Source organism: Mugil cephalus, chromosome 4, assembly GCF_022458985.1.
Source record: "Mugil cephalus isolate CIBA_MC_2020 chromosome 4, CIBA_Mcephalus_1.1, whole genome shotgun sequence".
Lineage (NCBI taxonomy): Eukaryota > Metazoa > Chordata > Actinopteri > Mugiliformes > Mugilidae > Mugil > Mugil cephalus.
In genome coordinates, this window is record NC_061773.1 from 22,030,196 (window position 1) to 22,050,239 (window position 20,044).

At 43.9% G+C, this 20,044-nt stretch overlaps 1 protein-coding gene across 4 annotated transcripts in view; it reads right to left on the reverse strand.

The window, feature by feature from the left end:
* Nucleotides 1-4,889: 4,889 nt before the first annotated feature.
* The window catches only part of LOC125006657 (plexin-A1-like), a 192,177-nt gene continuing 177,022 nt past the window's right edge, over nucleotides 4,890-20,044 (reverse strand). For 2 of the 4 annotated variants that reach the window (XM_047582912.1, XM_047582911.1), the window contains exons 23-32: nucleotides 19,836-19,902; nucleotides 16,001-16,147; nucleotides 15,501-15,660; nucleotides 15,225-15,328; nucleotides 14,921-15,017; nucleotides 12,301-12,491; nucleotides 10,444-10,613; nucleotides 10,117-10,329; nucleotides 9,876-10,026; nucleotides 4,890-8,596 (exon numbers count right to left, since the gene is read on the reverse strand). In XM_047582912.1, coding sequence (XP_047438868.1) covers nucleotides 8,501-8,596; nucleotides 9,876-10,026; nucleotides 10,117-10,329; nucleotides 10,444-10,613; nucleotides 12,301-12,491; nucleotides 14,921-15,017; nucleotides 15,225-15,328; nucleotides 15,501-15,660; nucleotides 16,001-16,147; nucleotides 19,836-19,902 — 1,396 coding nt within the window. In that variant the 3' untranslated portion in view covers nucleotides 4,890-8,500. Of the gene's footprint in view, nucleotides 8,597-9,875; nucleotides 10,027-10,116; nucleotides 10,330-10,443; nucleotides 10,614-12,300; nucleotides 12,492-14,908; nucleotides 15,018-15,224; nucleotides 15,329-15,500; nucleotides 15,661-16,000; nucleotides 16,148-19,835; nucleotides 19,903-20,044 lie in introns of all 4 variants that reach the window. The other 2 variants (XM_047582910.1, XM_047582908.1) reach the window with 1 other exon arrangement.

A 20,044-nucleotide genomic window follows, 5' to 3' on the forward strand; every position in this document is an offset into this window, starting at 1 on the left:
GACAGTTGAAAGTCGAGCTCAGGCACGTTCAATCTGAAGCATTTTTGGCTCGCAGGAAAATGATGATTTAAGTGGTCTATTAAATAGCAGAACACCATCAGTAATGAGTGGCTGGGCTGCGTTCGGGAGATTAGGTCCGGACGACACTATAGACGACCTCTTTAAAAGCTCTGCGACGCACCGTATGGATTGTTATCCCATGTGTGTTAATCAGACATCAGGAAGCTTTAGGTCAGTGGAGCAGGGAATGGATTTTCTCTGGCCCTGACAGGGAGACGCAGTGCATAATGGTTTCTACCTGTGGAGAAATTAACAAGCCATTCAGAAGAAAGGAACATCAGAGAGTGAACTTTCGTTCCCCCTCAGACACTGACGTGTAGAGAAAGTTTCAGTGAAAAGGGGCAAAATTTAAGATTCAAACATTTACTCTGATCATGAAGACTAATCGAAATTTTATGTAGCCTGTTTAGCTCGGTTTAGCAGTACAATAGTAAGAGAGATGGCCTGAACCGTGCATTGACACCTGGGATATCTTTTAGTAGGTTTTACTGGGGGTCCAAGCATTGACCAGCTTTACCTGTCGTCTGAACAAAAACATCAGTAATGTATTAATAAGGGGTTACAACATGCCTTCTGGGCTCTCATGTTGGACTGAAGGCAGATTGGATTCTACAGTGTAACCCTATGGGAGAGATGTGCTGTGTTGAAATAAATGTATTATTTTCACCATTAACGTGCCTGTAAATGTTATTGCCAACGTCTGTCAATATGTAAAAGTTCCTCACTTAAATAAATAAATATCCCAGTTTCTACTTTAAATATCTTAAAGGAGCCTGTAAAATGCTTTGTAGCCCAGTCGCCTCAACAGTCACAGAGTTGTGTTTACCTTCTCCTCAGTCTCCCATCTTCATCCATCACCGTTAAAAGTTTGAAAATACTCAGAAAAATGATAAATACTCAGAAATAGTGAAAATTAAACTAGTCTTACTGTTATTTAGCGTTATCATTATAGCATTAGCACGCTAGCCATAATAACATAGTAGTAACCGAGGCAAAGTTATGTATCTATTAAATTTGTCTATCTACATGGACATAAATTACATGCACGCATGCGTTTCACAGTATATGTGACGGTAGCTGCTATTTTAGCCTTTAGTCTAGATAACTAGCTAGCATAAGGCTAGCATAAGGCTTGGTTAACTTCATTCATTTGTAAAGCAGTGTTGGGCATTTTTCAGATCAAGGTACACATTAATGATGGTATGACTTTATTTTCTTGTATAAACTCTTAATAAAGGTCAGAGAGAGACATTGACATTTACCTCAGATAATAGGGAGAGACATCCAGTTCTTCCTGTTAATCTTCTGCTCCCATTCCTCCATTTTTGTTCACTGAGGAAACAGAGTTTCCTCCGCGTTTTCCTGATCCTGTGCTGGAGCCGCAGGCTGAACACTGTGGTATATTTTAACTTTTAATCCAGTTTTATTCTCTGCTATTGCCACTTCTTTATGGGTGAATATTGGTAAGATGTATCCAACATTGCGCCCACGAAACAGGTAAACAGCTCAGAACCAATCAGCAAAGAGGGACAGCTCAGACGGTCCATTCCCTAGTTGGCGACTCTGTCTGATATACGGCTCTGGCTTCAGTTGCTTACTGTCGCCTCTTGAAGTAGAAAGGTATTACAAGAAGGGAAGGGCCATAACTAGCTGGTTAGTGCACTAATTTAAGTAGATATCACTCCAAAGTTCTGTAAATAATGTTTAAAAGTAAAAATATGACATAATATAACTTTAAGTTGGCCTAGCATGGCCAAGCTAAATTCTAACCCAAATATGGGGGATGTTTTAACCAATACAAAGGAGAGAAAAATACCTCTGTGTGCACCTCTGCCCAAAACGTTTCACTGGCTTATCGGATCTTTGCTGGTACCTAATCAGTTCCCAACAGAGAGGTTCGGGGGCAACTTTCCACCACAGAAAATTGCGTGGGCGGAGAAAAAGAGCGAGCTGCCAATGCCAACTTTAAATATGGCTCTGAAGCAGTTGCCTCAAGGACAATTCAACCATTAAACTAAGCTGTGAAGAGTTGCTAAGCCTTACAGCAGGTTGTAAACATGGCAATATGACGCTTGCTACTAAAGGAACTTTGCTGTAATTAAAACGCTGAGCTAATGTTACTTTAGCTCCAAACTGCTGGAATGATGCAACTGTGCCATAGCCGGGCAACGTTAAGCCTGAAAAGACAACCTAAATAATTATGTCGGGATGTTTTGCAGCAAAAGACAATCTTTGTATGTTAGTTTGATCCCAAAATATTGACTGGAGACAGACATGCATTGGCAGCTATATATGGCGTAACTGTGGTGGGCAGAAGGTTGGCAGCACCTTTAGCTAACACCCACCACACTCCTTTAGACTCGCGCAGACACACAGAGCACCATAAGTTAAGAACGGCGACAGTAATCCATCTCGTGGCATCCCCCAAACTAGTCACGCCTGTCACCTTTACCTCGCTGGAAGCAACGGAACCGCTCACCGGATTTAAGGGCCCTATAGATACCGCTGCCACTCACGGCGCCCCGGTTCCACCGCGCTTGACGCAACACACACTGACAGATACCAAAAGACTCCTCAGCCAAAATAGAATTCCAATTTCACTGGGTTCAGCGTGTGATAAAACACAGAGCCCTCCTCAATTGTAACTAAACGAGATTAAAAAGGAAAAGGGGGGGCAAATATAGATCATCATGGCTTTATTAACTATGGCAACAGAATTTTGCATGCAAGAGGAGGAGGGGGGGAGGGGGCGGGTGGGTGAAGAAACGAGCATCTTGTGCTTCGCAAGGAATTTATCATAATGTTCGCGCTGCAAGATCATTTGCCTCTTGACAGGATCATTACGAGATTCAGTGCTCCCACGACCATTACGCAATTTCAGCGTTCTTCCTTGGATGGAATTTTAATTGAATTAGCCCGGCTGGTTACACATGGTGCGAATGATAACATTTTCTGTCTATCTGGGCTCATTGAATCCGCTGGGGGAGAGGGAGAAGTGCTGACAGTTCAAGGCAGGCAGTGCAGAGAGAAAGAGGAAAAAAAAAAAAAAAAAAAAAAAAGACAAGGTGGTTTTGGTGCATTTCGCCGCTTCCTCCGTGGTCTCGCTCTCTTTCTACTGCTCCGTACAATCTCACTCAGCAACAATACATGCAACGAAAATGACTGTTCTGGCCCATCAGAGCCAGCTGACGCTCTGCTGTGTTACACACTCGGAGCCGCTCTTCCATGCAAGTGGCCGTGTAAGCTCAAGGCACTGGAAGCCTGATGTATGGTTAGGAGGTAAACGTGTTAGTATTAGCGCCTCCAGAGAACAAACCCCTACCAGCCACTCAAGTATGTTCCCATAAGAATGATTGATGATGCTGGTGAGGTTATGAAAGCCAGGGAGACAGGGGAGGGGAAGCCGTCGGCAGCCCGACGAGAAGGTTTCTCTTGACTGGGAAACCTCGAGTTTTTGACACAGTAAATGACGCTGCCTATTAAGAAGCTAGGGGTTAATGGTCTGGGGAGAAGTGGAAAATAGTCTCTTCTTCTGCAGATTCTATTTGAGTGTGGCTATGGGAAAACACCCTTAGCTTAGCACCTGAGAGATGACAATTCCTAAATGTCCTAAAGCAGAGGTTTCTCAGGCCGAGGACTCGCAAACTGATGACAGGTTGAGTAGGGACCCCCGATGGACTTGACCCAATTGAGGAGGAACCTACAATTGAGGCTAATGTGCGGCCTCTGATTGGCTCAGCAGCGATAAGGGCGGGGCCTAATGCGTTCAGGTAGCCTAGGTTGACCAGTCTCGGCTAGTGAAGCGTTCAGGGTGAATGAAATGGTAACCCCCTCTGTCTCCATTGATCCCTTTATTGAAATATGTTGGATTCATGTTCATTTGTATTTCAGGAAATTTAAATTTGTGGGGGAAAATTAAAAAAAAAGAAAAAAGATTTTGTGACCCCCCTGTTGCAGACCTATGCCCTAAGAGTTTAAAACATTTAAAAAAATTAGAAAAAACTAATGCATGACGTGTTTGAAGGAGTATTCAGTTACATATTTTTCCTGAGAAACTTCAGTAGTACACGGTGCTATGAATAAACAGTAACATGTCACAAAGCTAGCTGCACCAGAATTTAGAACAAACTGAATTTCTTCTCATACCGCAAACTCGTTGCATTTTGATAAATCGTGAGAGTCAGGGTTCAGGATCGACATCAGCGAGCTGAGACAGTTTCAGCTTTAGGGAGCAGAGTCTGAATAATATGGCTCTACCACGATGACAGCAGATGTCAACCCAAAATTAGCAGTAGGTGGAGTTAGTCTCAGACGCGGTGGGGGGGGGGGGGCAAAACACTCGATAAATAACCTTTTGCATATGAATTTGCATAATCTGTGGGCAACATAAAAGAGGAGAGGTCTGCCAGCTTCGTGTTTTTTTTTGGTTTATGCTGCTGCACGCAGGTAAGCGGTCGGCGGGGAGAGCAAATGAAGCAGAAAACCTTTTCGCACATTGAAATAAATGTGTTTCTGCTGTCGGGAGGGACAGGGGGGGTTTGAGGTGTTCTCAGCTTGAACACTTATCAATTTCAAATACAAAGGTAGAGAAATATAAAAAAAAAACAACCCTCAGGTAGCTATCATGTCCTTGGTAAGTGAGAGAATCCATTTTAGTTGTGCAGGTCAGGAGGAGCAAATACAGAGTAAATAAGAAATGTGCTCATATGAGGAGTCAGCAGAAGGAAAACGTGGCGCGCGTGGTCCCACGGCGCGATGAATCAAACGCCCTTTTAGGATCAGGGAGAAACGATGCAGCACGAGAAAACAAAAGAACCCCACGGCACATGTTATTTAGCAAAAAATGTTTAATCTCTCCTTGATGCGTGTTTATTTACAAGTAGTAAATCTGCAAAATAGGAAATAACAGAATATTTACACAATGAATGTTAACCTGCAAACTTGTGACAGTCGCTTCAAGTCTGAATCTCTAAAAATGTATCAGGTGTTGTATTAAAATTACTTTGCCGAGTCTATCTGAAGTTCATCTGCTTTGTGTTTTCCATGGATCGGATGCAACTTTCATTTGGAAGAAGAAGAAAAAAAAAATAAAAATAAACTCATCTACTGAACCTTCAAGAGGGAAGCGGTAAGAAAACAACTGAATGATCCCAGGACTGCGTTTGATTCAACAACGGTCTGGAAAAGGCAGAAATGTCACCAAGCATGTCTGAAGAGCTGAGAATTAAACATGACTATGTGCTAAATCCATTCACACTGAAGCCAGTGCGGTAAATAGGATTTCATTTGTTCTGATGGGACTGAAAAAAAAGAAAAAAGAAACAAAAAACAAAAAAAAAACAGCACAGAACCCAGCTACTCGGTCAAACTACGGCGCTGTTCTCGTGACACGTTCTAAGTCAGCGGCGGATGCTGGCTGCTCTAGGTTACACCAAACAACTCTTAGACGACGGACACTCTTTATATCACCCTAGTAACAATAAATACAAGTCAAGTGTCGCACTGAATGAAAGACAGAGTAAAGCGGGTGGGAAGTTTCTCTAAAAATGCGAGGAGCGGCTCGGTCTCGAGCCCGGCTCCCCGTTGCAGCTGTTTAATCAACCAAGCAACAACCAGAACACAAGACAAACGGAGCATGAACCTGAGAATGGATTGAGAATGTTTAAGTGTCTTTAAAAAGCCTGACAGATCACCAGCTGGATACTGCAGTCTTTGTTTTTGTCTGTGTGCTTTTCTTTATTCTTTTTTTTTTTTTCTCTCTCTTGCAGGGAGTGAGTGGATTTGTCCCCACTGTACATTGTACTCATACGGATCACCCAAAGGACCGCTGTTAACAGCAGCGCCGAGCCTCGACAGCAATCTATTTGCTCGCCATATGATTTATACAACAAGAGCACCAAATGTACAAATGCAGCAAAATGTTGGAAGGAAAAAAAAAACTTTAAAATGTTTGTGTCTAAGAGGGTAGAGCAGCTCTCTGTGCTCCCAACAGAAATTCTGAGCTGAGGAGGAAACATTTCTATCCTAGCAGGGGCAGAGACCCTTCATTTTTCTTTCCTTTTTCTTTCTTTTTTTTTTTTTTTTGGCGTGTCCCGATAAGTATCCAGTCGAAGTAGGCTCACACGGAAGTAGCTGCAGAAGTCACGTTCCAGACACGCACGGCAAACGAAACGATGGGGGCAAGACAGCAACAGCATTCATGATCAGCATAAAATGACAGCCCTAATGTTTGGTAGAAAAAAACAAGGTACAAGAGTTAAAGCAGCAAGTCACATTTCCATCACGACGACACCGACGCTCATCTGATTCCACGATTTCATTTTTGATCCTTGAGACCAGGAAAATAAACCTCCAGTTCAGTCAAGTACTTCAACTTCCCGGCAAACTGAAGAGAGTTTTGTATCTTCTGTGTACCGTTTAAAAATGTACAATTTACACGTTGAAAATAATAAGACTAAAACAAAACAAAGCGATTACAAAAAAAAATAAAAATAAAATAAATGGCAAACAGCTCATTGTGGAAAAAAAAATAAGTATACAATTTACAAATGAAACATCAACATAAACAATATACAGACCACAGTTTGGTTTTCGGCAAGCAGGGGAAAAAAAAAAAAAAAAACTAAACGCATTTCTCACCACAAAGTCAAGACTTCAAAAAAGAGAAACAAAGAAATCCTCTTAAGAGAGCGGCAATATAAAAAGCTTAAGCCACACATGGCAATAGGCTAGTTTTGAAACAAGAGCTGCAGGCTGAGGGGAGGATTACTCAGCCTCGTGTAGCTAATGAACAGAGGCGTCTCGGCTCTCTATCTTTATATATCCTCCTCATGGATAAAAAGCTAAAACCCATGTCTCGAATATATAGGTTAGAGGTGGGGGGGGAAACACTCGGTGTATCTTTTTCTTGCCCCTGTATTTGGGTATTAACATTGAGAAAGTGGCTTTAGGCTGGAAACGGCTTTTCTGACTTCAGCACCGAGGGCCTCGGCTAAGCTCCGCGTGACCTCCAGAAAAGAAAAAAGAGACTGCCACGGCGCTAGACTTTCGCTCTTGCAAACCGAACGAGCCTTCGAGGGAAGGGCGAACTCACGACCTGTGGAACCCTAATGCTTTGATATAAGGGCCGCGCGCGCGGGCAACGGGAATATTGCAGGTAGTGCAACGTAGCTACTTCATTGTTCCGATCCGCTGAACCGTCGCTCCTCGAAAAACCCCTGAAGACGAGAACCAGCCGCGGGGCGGGAGGCCGACGAGGTCACAGAAATAAAGCGACAATCCTGGGAGTGTGATATCTAGCTTCGTGAAACTGACAGATTGCACTGATTGAAGAAGAAACAACAGCAACTTCATGTCATCACCGTGACTTTGTGTATATTGTCTTTCTCACTGGCCACTTCAAAACGAGGATCTCACGATGGGTTCATTGTTCAAACGATTCTTTTTCAGTCACTAGGCATGTTCATATTTAAAAATCATACGGTAGCACATTCCATCTAACAAAATGTCTTTGCACTAAACAACATTCAAAGAAAACATGGCACAGTACGACTTTTTTGTTTCTTTTTCGTTGTTTTTTTTTTTTTCTACGTTGTGTCTTTTTTTTTTGTACTTGAAATATCAAATCATGTTTTTACTGTTGATTTCAAATGAAAAAGAAAACAAAAATGTTTTCTCTCTAATCTTTCTTTAAAAACGTAGCTGTATTTATATATAATATCTATATAGTCTTGCTTTGTAACGTTTCTGTAAATTGTGCAAATTCAGCAGTAATACAAGTGGCGAGAGATCAGAGAGTGGGCAGTTGATTACATTTATACAAAAAAAAAATAACTCTACCATCCTTTAAAACTGTGACAACAACTTGTCTGAGTCACATGACCTAGAGAGCCTCTCTCCATTGGCTCGTCACAGATTGGTCCGTTCTGCTGACGGCGCCATATACGGAGTTCCTTTTGAGGCTTCCTTTTGTTTCTTTCCTGACCATCGCGTCATCACGACAAAAACTCCTGAACTCAACAAAAACAAACAAAAAAAAAAAAATCAAGCAAACCACAAACACCTACATCCACAATAATCAAATGCTGTCAGTTGACATGTTCTCCGTGTATGCGCGTGTGACAAGGTCCGGTGGTGTCCCAGTCTCTTCACACAGACACGTGCCCGCACACAGTATGGGGCTGCAGACAAACACACACATACACATGTAAGCGTACACAGGCCCGCCCATCTCTGCCGAAACACCCCCACCCCTCTCGTTGTTTTTTTTTCTTTTTTTCTTTTTTTGCAGTATACTGCTTCGGTCCTTTTTGCAGTTCGTCTGTCGTGTTGTTGGGGGATGGAGTCTTGTTTGTTGTCTGGGTGAGAGGAGCGAGGGAGAGGGAGACAGATGGAGAGGAGGAGTGAGAAGAAGGAGGCGATGGGAGTCGCTGGATGGTCCTCAGCTGGCCAGGGCCATTGTGTCGATGACCTGCTCCAGCTTGCTCCTCAGTCTCTGTCTCCTTGCCTGCTCGTCCCGCTCCAAAGCCGACAGGATCTGGAAATAGAACCGGGGGGAGGAGGTCAGTGAAATATGGCGACGTGAGCGGAGCGTCCCACCTGGCTGGCTCGCCACGCACACAAAGTCTGGAATAAAGTGTATTACAGAGTGTGTCTGCTCTTCAGTTGTCACATTAGCTCAAGTTTAGCTCCAAAAAACTCCCCATGACACAAAAAACTCGACATAATAAATTACCGACATACTTTTTTGCCCTTATTTACAGCCGTGGCACCCAGGCGGACCATCTTTTTATCTCAGGACAGGATTATCACCTCAAGTTTGTACGCTTCCACCAACCAGTCTACAATCATGTGTGTTGAGGACTCTCAAGGAATTTAATAAGAGTTACATGCCCCCTTTTATACTACGAGTAACTTGTCATAATTAGCAAAATAATTATTGAATTACGACACATTAAGTTACGACAAATGTGGAGAAAACTCACCCTCCGGAGTCCAGAGTATAACAGACCATTTTTGCCTACTTTTGGTTTTACCTTCATATTTCATCTTGAAAAGGGTTCACTTTGCCTTGTCTCATTCTTTTCAGCACAACCTCGCCTGTGTCATTTTACAATTATTTTTCCACTTTGACAACCTGTATTAACACACTAGACTTAAACCACACTAAAACCATCAAATCCGAGTAGTAAAAAGTTAGATTTTTCAATGTGAAAACCACAAATATGTCATTTTTATAACTTAGAATGCAAATCCAAAGTGTGATTTTCAAAACCTTGTGAACAAATTTAGAACTACAAACAACAAAGCTATTTATAACTACTTCCATTAAAATACAGGAAACGCATCACATATTTTTGTACAACTATTTGAAACCAAACCGTCAGGTGTAACATGTATCTTAGTCCCAAGTCTCTGGCGTCTTTCTTTTTGGCTTTCCCCACTTCCTTAGCAACCATTGACACATTATTTCCTGATTGGTTGATGGGATGCATTTTCCACCAATAGGAAAGGGGGTGTCATGTTTTTTTTTTTTTGCTTTCAAGCATTTGAAGCTGGCTAGCGATCTCGGCTTGCTAGCATTTTCCTTTTCATTGTATTAAAAAATGTGGTGCTTGTCTAGTTTCACTTGGCCTATCAACCCAATTTAAAAACTGGTACATATGTTGAAGTTAGCACTTTCTTTTAAAACAGAGATTCAGTGATGCTACGTCGTCTTAAAATGGTCATGTGATTTGGACGCAGTGCGGTGCGTCCCCTCAACTTTACCCTCAAAAATAAAAGCATTGGGCGACAAACAAGAGCTCGCGTTTCACCTCATCCTTGTACTTGACGATGTAGGAGTAGATCTCGTGGAGGGCGGACATGCTGTTGAACTGGTTGGCGTGTAGGCGCGACTGCTCTGCCAGGTAGGCACTCATGTCCTGGTCGCTGATGGCCGGCATCCTCGAGATGTCGGAGTAGTACCTGCACAAAGGGGGGAACGCAAAGAAAATGAGATTTGCCCCGGAAATTAAAAAAAAAGAGAATAATTTGTAATCCTGCACGCTGGCGTACCTTTCTACCCAGTTCTTGTAGTTGGGGATGTCTTTAGCGTACAGCAGCTTGTTGGAAGGCGAATCCTTCCCCAGTTTATGCTCCGACGTTGAACACGAGTCCATGAAGGTCTGAGCCACCACGGACAGGCAGGCGTCTGTTATGCTGTTCTTGTGGATGTCGAACACAAACTGCGGGTTCTTGATCACGTTCACCCAGAACCTCAGTGGAAGACTGGAGGAGACGAGAAGAGGTGGAGGGAGGAAAAAGGAGGAGATGTTTAATGTTCCCCTGCTGATTTAAGACACGAAGCAGTTACCGAATATCCTCAGCGACGCACAAACTCACCAGTTGCTTTTCCAAGTGTGCCGCACGTCAGAGTCTGATATGGAGTGTTTGTCCGCCTGCTCGTCCAAGAAGTCAAACATGTACTTGATGGCGAGAGGCAGGGCGCTGCCTCGGTGTGCTGTGCTGAAGATGGTCTCGAACAGGTCATCCACAAACTTCTGGAGCGTACCCTGAACACGACAACCAACACTGGATTAGCAGCTGGTAGAAACTATAAGGTATTTCATAAGCATCCCCGCTTTAGATTAGTGTTTGAGCAGTTATATTACAACTGCCTCTGCTATCACACTCTACTTAGTTGGCAAAGGCCTGGATGTAAGCGATGTCAGTCAGTGGGAGGTGTTTGGAGAGTGACAGTACGTTGCTTTCAGTCGTTCAGTTTTCTGAGAGTTTGTCAAGATGCCGACTGCTCAGCGTTCTTTACAGTGTTCAGGAAGGGGCCCGGTGAGAGTTCAGCCCGAGGCGGCTCTGCTGTGTTTTGTTGAACCACATCACACAACTCTGGAGGTTCAGAATCCTCACAAAGTCCTTTGAAGTTGCAATTATGTGATGTTTCCCACAAGCATCCAGGCGTCCTCCATTTATCAAATCTCATTTAAAACAGCCACAAGTGAAAATGTGCACTTTTGTATTTGCTCACACATCCACAAATCAGCTTCTTAAACACACAAAGCTGCGGCGCTGCAATAAATAAGAACGCGCCACAGCGCTCCAAGTCCAAGGCTCGCATGTTAATCATTTCCCAATCGAGGCGGCATCGATGCAGCTAACCTTGCACTTTCTTTACCTGGAGCTCCAACAATGAAAATCTAGAGCTAATGAGAGAAACATCTGGGGAGACGAAGCACCAGGGTGTGAATGTACTTAGTACTTGCAAATGAGAGCCTGACATTATTGGAGCGTGATGTGTTTGCCCGTGTGGGTGCATGTTCCATTGATTAATAAAAGAGTAAAAACAAACAGGGCGTATTTTTGCAGGATGATGTAAGAAAATAACTACCGGCTTTCGGCGGATCCTTCTATTTCTTCAAGTCGGACAGTTATATCAATCACTCAAAAAGGTTTGTATCCTGTCTGGTGAACTGGACGCAAAAATAAGGGTGGCTTTAATCAGAGCGGAGAATCAGTCAGGTTAGAGGGAATTAGAAAACAAATTTGAACGGCTCTTGCTTTTATGTGCTTTCTCACAATAAAAAGTTCCTCGGAGATAATCAGCAACACAGACCCATCTATCCTCTAAGGGTTGTTTTGATCTAACGGTTATCCATTTAACTGAAACGTGAGACATGGAGAACTGCAGCTTTGATTATGATGGTCACTGGATCATTCAGCAACATTCTGACTCCAAGATGTTCACAAATGTTTCTCGTAAAAATCCTGGCTAGAAATGCAAAATAGTTCCAATAAAGCATTTCAACAGCGATGAGATCTCATTGGTCCAGACTTTTAAACGGACCTCTCTGATCACCATCTGAAGACATGTAGCATAAAACCCCGAGCAGCTTCGGCAGCGTGATCCGGACGACGTGGAGGATTTAGGGGAGTTAGGAGGGTCTGATGCAGGTTTGAGCCTAAAAGCCCCGAGGCCACCAACAGAGGGCCTAGTAACTCCGTCCAAACAACTCAATAGTCAAAGGTCAACATCCTAATTAAGACTCTGCATATGTGTGTCTTTGTGGAAAAGGTTAGGAAAAATGTTAATGAGCTCCGAGACCACCACCAAACAAAGGTCAACGGGGGCTGCTGCTGGTGGAAACGGGCTACATGACAAGGCTGTGGGGGGGGGGGAGAGGAGGGTTTTGGCTGAGGTCTGACGAGGTTCGCGTGGCCGTGCGAAAAACAACGGCTTCTCGTTACCTTGGTGGCCAGCAGTCTGGTCAGGTAGATCTCGGAGACCATCTTGCTCCCTCTGTCTCCTTCCCTCTGGTCCGAGTGGTCGTGGTTCTTCACCAGGTGCCAAAGTTTGGTGCCGCTCTCGAGGTCGGGGGTGATCATCGGGGTCCGGGAGCGCAAGCTGTCCGGGCTGCTGGCTGTTCTCAGCATGCTCTCTGGAAAAGCAGGAGACAGGACGGAGCATGAGCGGAAAGACAACAAATAAAACGACGGGGCGCTAAATAGGAGCTAAGCGTGTGGACTGTTGGATTAGTTTGGATTTCTACATTTAGAACTCCGTGCATTGAAGCACGGGGAAAGTATAAACCTCATGACATCTACAAAACATGATACAACTTCACGCCAGTTTGTAGTTAATTTTCTAAACCATGTTGCCTCATTCATCCTTTCCAGGAGAACTAATTTACACAAATGGAAAAAAAGGCATGAATACAAAATCTGACTGCCGCAGAGAGAAACACCTTGCTGTGAAGTTAAAAGCATTTTTGAAAGGTGACAGCTTCCTCTACTCGCGTGTCACTCCTTCATTCCCGAATAAATTTGTCTGTCACTCCTTCCTGCTCACCCGCCTCCCATTGTTGGACAGTGATCCCCTATTTGTGACACCGAGCATTATGCTTCCAGTTTGAAGGCTTGTCACTTGCGTGGCAAAGCAAGAAAAGGATTGAGAGGTTTATAGTGTCAGCGGAGAATGCGGACCAGGGAAGTTCAGAGAAAGTGTGATGGGGTGTTAGCGAGTATTTATGTGGATGTCACGACGGTTTGGCTACAGGAGCTACAGGAGTTACTGTGGACCAGAGAGAGGCTTCAAAGAGGAGGAAAAAAAAGAAAAGTTTCACAACCAGCCTTTAAAGGTTACTGACAGTATCTGGACTTAATAAATATGGATGACATATACTCTTTTAAAACGCACAAATAAAGCATACACAAGCTGTCCTGACAAGATGCATAAGACTTCATTTCACGTTGACACTTTTTTCTAATCCCTCCGTGAAAAGTCCTGTGCATAAACTCCTTGTTTGAGGCTCAGACGTTCAGGAGGGAAGCGGCTAACTGTGACATTAAAGTCAGTGTGTAAACAACGTAGGGCGTTTAGAAAATCTAATCATCTACCCCCTCCGTTTCCACCTCCGCTTCCACCTCCGCTTCCCGTAGTAGTTCATTTGAACGTTTGACTGTTTTAATTTCGTAACGATTTCTCAGTGTTTTAGAAGGACTTTGAATTATGCTCACAATGGATCAGTGCCTGCAATAATAAAAGACTGAGCGCATGTGTGAAATGGAATTTGTATGTGTAAAATGTAGTGTGTTTTTGCCCTTTCTTCTTTCTTTCTCTACTCTGTCTTTTTTTCTTGTTCTTATGTGTCATTCCCCTCTGGCAACTTAATTTGTGTTATTATTTTTTGCACTACTGGATTTAATGTGAAACATTCTGTCAAATGTGCAATATGTTGATAAAGTTATGGGGAAAAAAGGAGGATTGAGGTAGAGTCACAAGAACATCAGCAGGTATGACTTCATGTGTGTGGAGGACACTGTGGTATTAGTCGAGCAACAACACGTTTTTGTGAACACTTAAAATGTAATGTGCGTTTGGACTCCTGGTCAGTATTAACCTAGAAACGCTAGAATTTCAGCACAGACATAAACTTTTAATGAAGTATTTTAATCTTAATCTAAATAATAACCTCATTCCTGTGTAGGTACTGTTACGCCTCAGAGCTTTAAAGATTGTTAATGCTTCACCTCCTGAAGCCACAGAGTTAGAAAAGTAGCTAAAAATGCTACAGTATGTTAACACTGACCACTTTTTTCGCGTCATCCTCCCGCCCCTCTGTATTAGGAGGCAGCGGGATTTTGATGTCGTCACGTTTGAGCTGTGACAGCTGGTGTTTTCACATGATTCGTTTATATGAAGTGGATTTATCACAGTTACAGTGTAAACAAGCTCTAGTTCTGGTTCATACCGGATATCGTGCCCATAATTCACGCAAGGGCTCATGGGGTCTAGGAATAAGGTGGATAAACTAGAAAAAGAACAGTATGGTACAAAAAGAAGCATCCAAAATGGACCAAACTATAGTAGGGAACAAGCTTTTTGTGTCCAGCTGTATTGTGTTTTCTAAATGTGTATTCACGTGACTGACCAATGAGCTTGTGATGATGTGCAGCGTGAGTCTGTAACTATGCAATAAACATGTTTTTGCATCACTGTCTGCATTGATCAGTGAAACTTTAAAGGCCATATATAAGCTGCATGTTAGAGAATGGCGCACTGAAAAAGAACTTGCGGGTAAAAGCGTCGGACAGCTGGCAGACACCTAAACACTGATACCAGCTCCACCGCTCTACTTAAAGCCATACTGCTCCGTTAGATATCCTTTACAGCACGGAGGAGGATAATTGACACTAAAGGAGGTTCTCCAGAGGACGCGGTGCAACACATTTACACTAAACGAGACAACAAACGATCCATCAAGTCTTGAACCGAATCCGGCGCCGAAAAAGCAAATCGCAGAGAAAGAGTTTTACCGCACACGAAGACACACACACATACGAGGCACACACACACCTTCTCTCGTACCGTATCTGCTGAGAGACTTGGTGAATGTGGACGAGTTGGAGATGTTGTAGGCGGAGTTCTGTTTGGGGACCAGGGCGATCACAGAGCCATCTGTCACCTGAAAAAGGACATTTTGTGTTTAATTTTTTATATGACCGATTATCTAGGCAAAATGTCCAGCATTTTTTTTGATTATTTTCCAACCAGCTCACCCTACTTTGTAGCCGAAATGCTATATTTTACATTTACACCAATATGCTAGCAACAATATGAAAGCACATTTCAGAGGAGGAACTATTAGTGTAATGTTGAAGCAGCTTGGTACCTGGTAGTGAGCCAGGGTGTTGAGACGCTTCCAGTCATTGTCGATCTTCGTGGTGACATCCTCGTCCTGAAGGATGATGCGAGCCATCCTACCCTGACGCCATTCTGTCGCACACAGACACACACATTGAGTGAGGAAATACAGGTAACTTAGTTTATTATATGTAGAGACCAAAATTGCGAATTTCCCCTCCTCTGAACAATTAGTCAGGTTTCACACATTAAAGTCTGAATGTAACTAGATTTAAAATGTGCATCCGTTGTCCCTATTCCTTACCCAGGTCCATGTCCGAGGCCTTGGGTCTCTGGGAGTACGGCGTCCCCTTGTACACGGCGTCGAGCAGCTTCTCCTTCACCTGCGTCACCGTGTCACAGTTCAGGCTCTTCACCGTCACCTCGGGAGCGTTTTCATTCTCTGGGTTGACACAGTGCAGCGTCTACAAAGGCAAAGGTTACGATTAGAAAAGGAAGTCGGCGCAGGCCGAGAGCAATAACCACTGATGTGTGAAGGCGTGAGCCGGCGGTGATTTTTGACCTGCAAAGAAACGCGTCCAACAGAATCAATACGAGGAACAAATACACATCGGTTGCTATTTATTCCTTTTTACAAATATTCTGAATAGGAAGAGTTTTCTTCTTCTACGTTTGAACAATGAAGTCAATTGGAGCAGAACTGGATCTTATTTTGAGCCGTCCAAGAAGAACGGACATATTTGAAATGTGCGTCCACGTGTTTAACATCTTCTTCCCGCACCAAACACTCGTCTGTGTACTGACCAAAGTCTTGTAGTCAATTTGCTGTCTGATGAGTTTATCCTCGCTGAGGGAGTAGCGCGCCTCTCCTGTGATTGCATCTATAGGCCCCTTCTCCATTTGCTGCTTCATGGCACAGTACAGCATGAAGAGAGGCTCTCCGGCGCACTCCTGCAAACAGGGGAAACAAAGTTTAGGAGGAGGGCAGGAGTGATAGATGAAAAGAGAAGTGGAAAGAGAGCGGGGCCCGAACGTTTCGAATGCAAACTACTGTGCAAAAAACTTTCCCTTTCCCCCCAAAAAAAAGTACAACACAGCAAAAAGTTCATTGCTTTGCTGAGCAATTCTCCAATTAGCCTTCTAATCTTCTGGACGCAAACCGCAGGCGGAGCAGTAAATGACAAGGCCGTGGCCTGGGTTGGCTAACAGCACGCTAAAAACAGCCAGGGAACAACACATTATTTCCTCTTCACACACACACATGCACACACACAAGCCTTTTGCCTTCTCTTTGAGGGAAAAAAACACCCTTAAAAAAAATCTTTATTTGTGTGTGTGTGTGTGAGAGAGAGAGCATGTGAGGAGGAGGAGGAGGAGGAGAGAAATCAGAGAAAGTGTGAGTGTGAGTGAGTGGCAATTGATGGAGGAGTTAATAGAAGGTTAACGACTGAGGGGTGAAAACCGCTTGGAGAAGCACTTTGGTGCGTGAGACGTGTCAGCCCGGCAACAAGCACTGGGATGTTGGGCTCCCTGCCTCCCTTTTCCCTTTTCTCCCTCCGTTCCACCTCCATTTCATTCAGACGTTCGCTGGACCTGCCTACTAAGTGCCGCCCGCTCGTGCGGCTGCTTGTTTCGTCTTTAAAAGGCAGCTCAGGTGTTATTTTCAGCCTCTGAAGCGGCGTCTCTACCATTTATTTCTTTAATAACACAGCTCTGACTGAGGCAGAGGCATCCACGCAGTCAGTAAATCACGCGGCTCTCAAACAAAGTCGCAGGTTTAGAAAATTTAGCTGAAAGATTTAGATGATGGGGAACAAAGTATGCATTGTGTCAACGGCCCAGTGAACACATCTTACAGACTTCAGTTTCACCTCTGGTGCCGGGCCCGCGTTTTTTAGGGGAAACAGCTGATGTTATTCTGAATTAGAGACATCCTGTCTGGGAATATTTGGGGTTCGCATGTGATAATAAAGGTGAACCAGTCCGCAACAGCAAACCATTATTTCCTCCAAGGAGGTTTCTTTATAAGCGAGTAACACATAAATTAGAGCCCAGCAGGGAACACAATGACCCTGCAGTACTTCCAGCTACATCTGGGTGAAGCAAATATGCTTATCGCCTTTAGGCTTTAGGGGATTTAATTTGTTTTTTACTTATTCATATGGCCCCATTTTTCTACATTCTTCAGCCAAAACTGCCTCAAAAATATTTAAAGGCGACCTATTCTCGCCCACAGAGGCATGCCCACTCTGCCTCCAATCTATTTTATTACACGCTTTCGGCGCAGAATAGGCCGTTTGTGGACAGAATGAAAGTTCGGTTCTTTTGTGATGCAGGCTGCAACAATTTTGCCGTTGCTTTAAAAATGTATTTACTTTAACTAGATTCATTTACCAATACCATCACATACCTTATCCAGACACAGTAAAGGGGATTAAATTCGTGGTTGACAATCCCCACAAAGTGTAAGATTATCCAGCGGACACAGAAGTTCATTAACGAAATGTGAAAATAAGAGAATCTGATAAAGCAGAAATATGTTAACTGTGTTTACAAAGCTTTATTATGAAAAAAAAATGCTTATTAGTTTCATTCTAATTCTGTGAATTCGCCTCATTGGCCTCCTTAGAGGAGAAAAAATAAAGCTGCATTTTTTTTCTTCAGTCTTTAGTTTAAAATACAGGAGGACTTGACCTCTGTTCAAATCAAACACTCTTTTGTTAAGCTGCTCACAACTTAAAGACATGCACCCCGTGACACGGGGTCATGAGGAGACATCGCTTGATTTTAATAACTCTGTGTAGCCATGCTGCGCCGCTCTCAACTTCTCTAAATTGCTTTGTTGCTCAGACTGCTGTCATTACAGATGGAAATCACGATCAGGAATATTAAAGTGAGACACAAGCTGGAACAAACTGAACGCAGCCTTTAAAGGCAGCACCTTATTTGCATCTTTATGATCTGGGACTCGCGACGTTGGTCAAATTAATGCTTTCGTTATCTTTACCATTAATTCCCGTTTCTGGCCCCGAAGCGAAGACATATTTCACGAGCCCTGCCCTAAGCCCTTCAACCGGGCATGTTCATGCATCAACACGAGTCGGTACTCTCGGCGAGCTGTCAGATGAACGCTGTGGGATAATCTAGCAATGCCGGCCTCCTATGGTGAACACGCAGCACACCAGCAGACGTCCTCTCCGTCTAATAGCGTACAAACCGGCTCTGCGCGCCGCCGCGGCCCTTCTGTCTCCTTCAAACGGTGCCAGTGTGCACAGGCAGGACTGATGCGGCACGTCTATGCAAGGATCGCATCTTATTTACACATGGCTTTGCTTTTTTTCTTTTTTCCACTTTTAATGCATCCCTTTTTCATTTGATTGCGCTACAACAAAGTGCTCACACAGCCATTGAGATTTTACTTAAAGCAACAAGAAGGATTGTAGTGCACAAACAGAGTAAGTGTGTTGCTCCCAAACAAGCTAGTACAAAGGAGGACAAGTGAACCCTTAGAAAAGGGTAATGGATGAAAGGATTTTTTCTTTTTTTTTTTTGGTAGGTAAAAGCGGCCATCACTTCCTTTCCTCTGAACAACTACTTGACCTGCAGCCATCTCCATTCACACCTGGCTGAACCTTAAATTGTTCTAGTCCTTTCTTTTATGTGACCCCTAAAAACACAGGAGAAGGGGAGAGGGACTGAATTGCAAAGGCCGGATAAAAGCTACGATAAAAGCTAGCACACCTCTACTTCATTTTCCCTTCTTCTATTTTCTCCCGCACTCTTTGTTGTGTTTTATTTTTATTTACAACCTTCTGCACATCCCCTCACCCCTAAACAGTAAGTTCTTTTTCCCACCTTTTCTTTTTTTTTTTTTTGCCTTTAAAGTTCACAAGCGCAGCTGCGAAAAAAATCCCCAACAGCTTCTCTGGTAACCCACTCCCTTTTTACTGATTCAACTCTGGCTGTCCGGCCTAGCGTCTGGAGCCAAGACACACATGCACGGACACCCAAAAACCGACACACTCGCACGCACAGATGCTAACTGGGTACCCCGGGTGCTTGGCTGGTTTTGCTGTCCACCAGACTGCCTGTCCTGGCGGGAGTTTAAGGCCCCGCTGCTAACTGATTAGCTGCGACAATGTTTGAATGTAGAGAATGTGCGCGTGGAAACAAGAGTTTAGCGCAGTTTAAGCCTCGCCGCGTCCCTCTGATATGAAATCAGAGGAAGTCAGAAAGAGATGGAAAACAGAGAGTGGATCGTGTGTCTGACTTCCTGTTTTGTTTATTTCGGATGCAAGCGTGCGCGCGGGCACACACGATCCCCTGGCTCCTGAAAGAATCCAGGCAGGACACAAAGAAAGGACAGGCTACAGTGATCACAACGACATGGTCAGCTGTGTCTGAACAGCGCTTCAGACTCTGCACAGTCCTCAATTGGTAGAAAGAAGAATTTACCACATGAAAGGCAGAGGTAAGGGATAGGTACCCCGCCGCCTCCGCCTTATCTAATGCCGCAGCTGTGAATGTGTGTGCGTGCTAGAGCAACATTTCCCGATTCTCAAACACTGGCGCTGTTGCTGGGGCTTCAAAAGCCGTGTGTATCTGTGTGTGTGTGTGTGTGTGTGTGTGACGATTTTACCTTGAGGAACTTGTAAAGCAGGAAGGTGAACCAGTTGGTGAGCATCTTCTCAGCCACCGACTCCGTCCTGGGAGAGAGATGAAGAGAATCGAGGGGGAGGGGGGGGGGACAACAACAGACAAAGGAAGAGGAAGATGAACACATGACATTATCAGTCTTCTTGTGATTAACCTTCACACCACCCGCTTGTTCCCCCCCCACCCTTCACC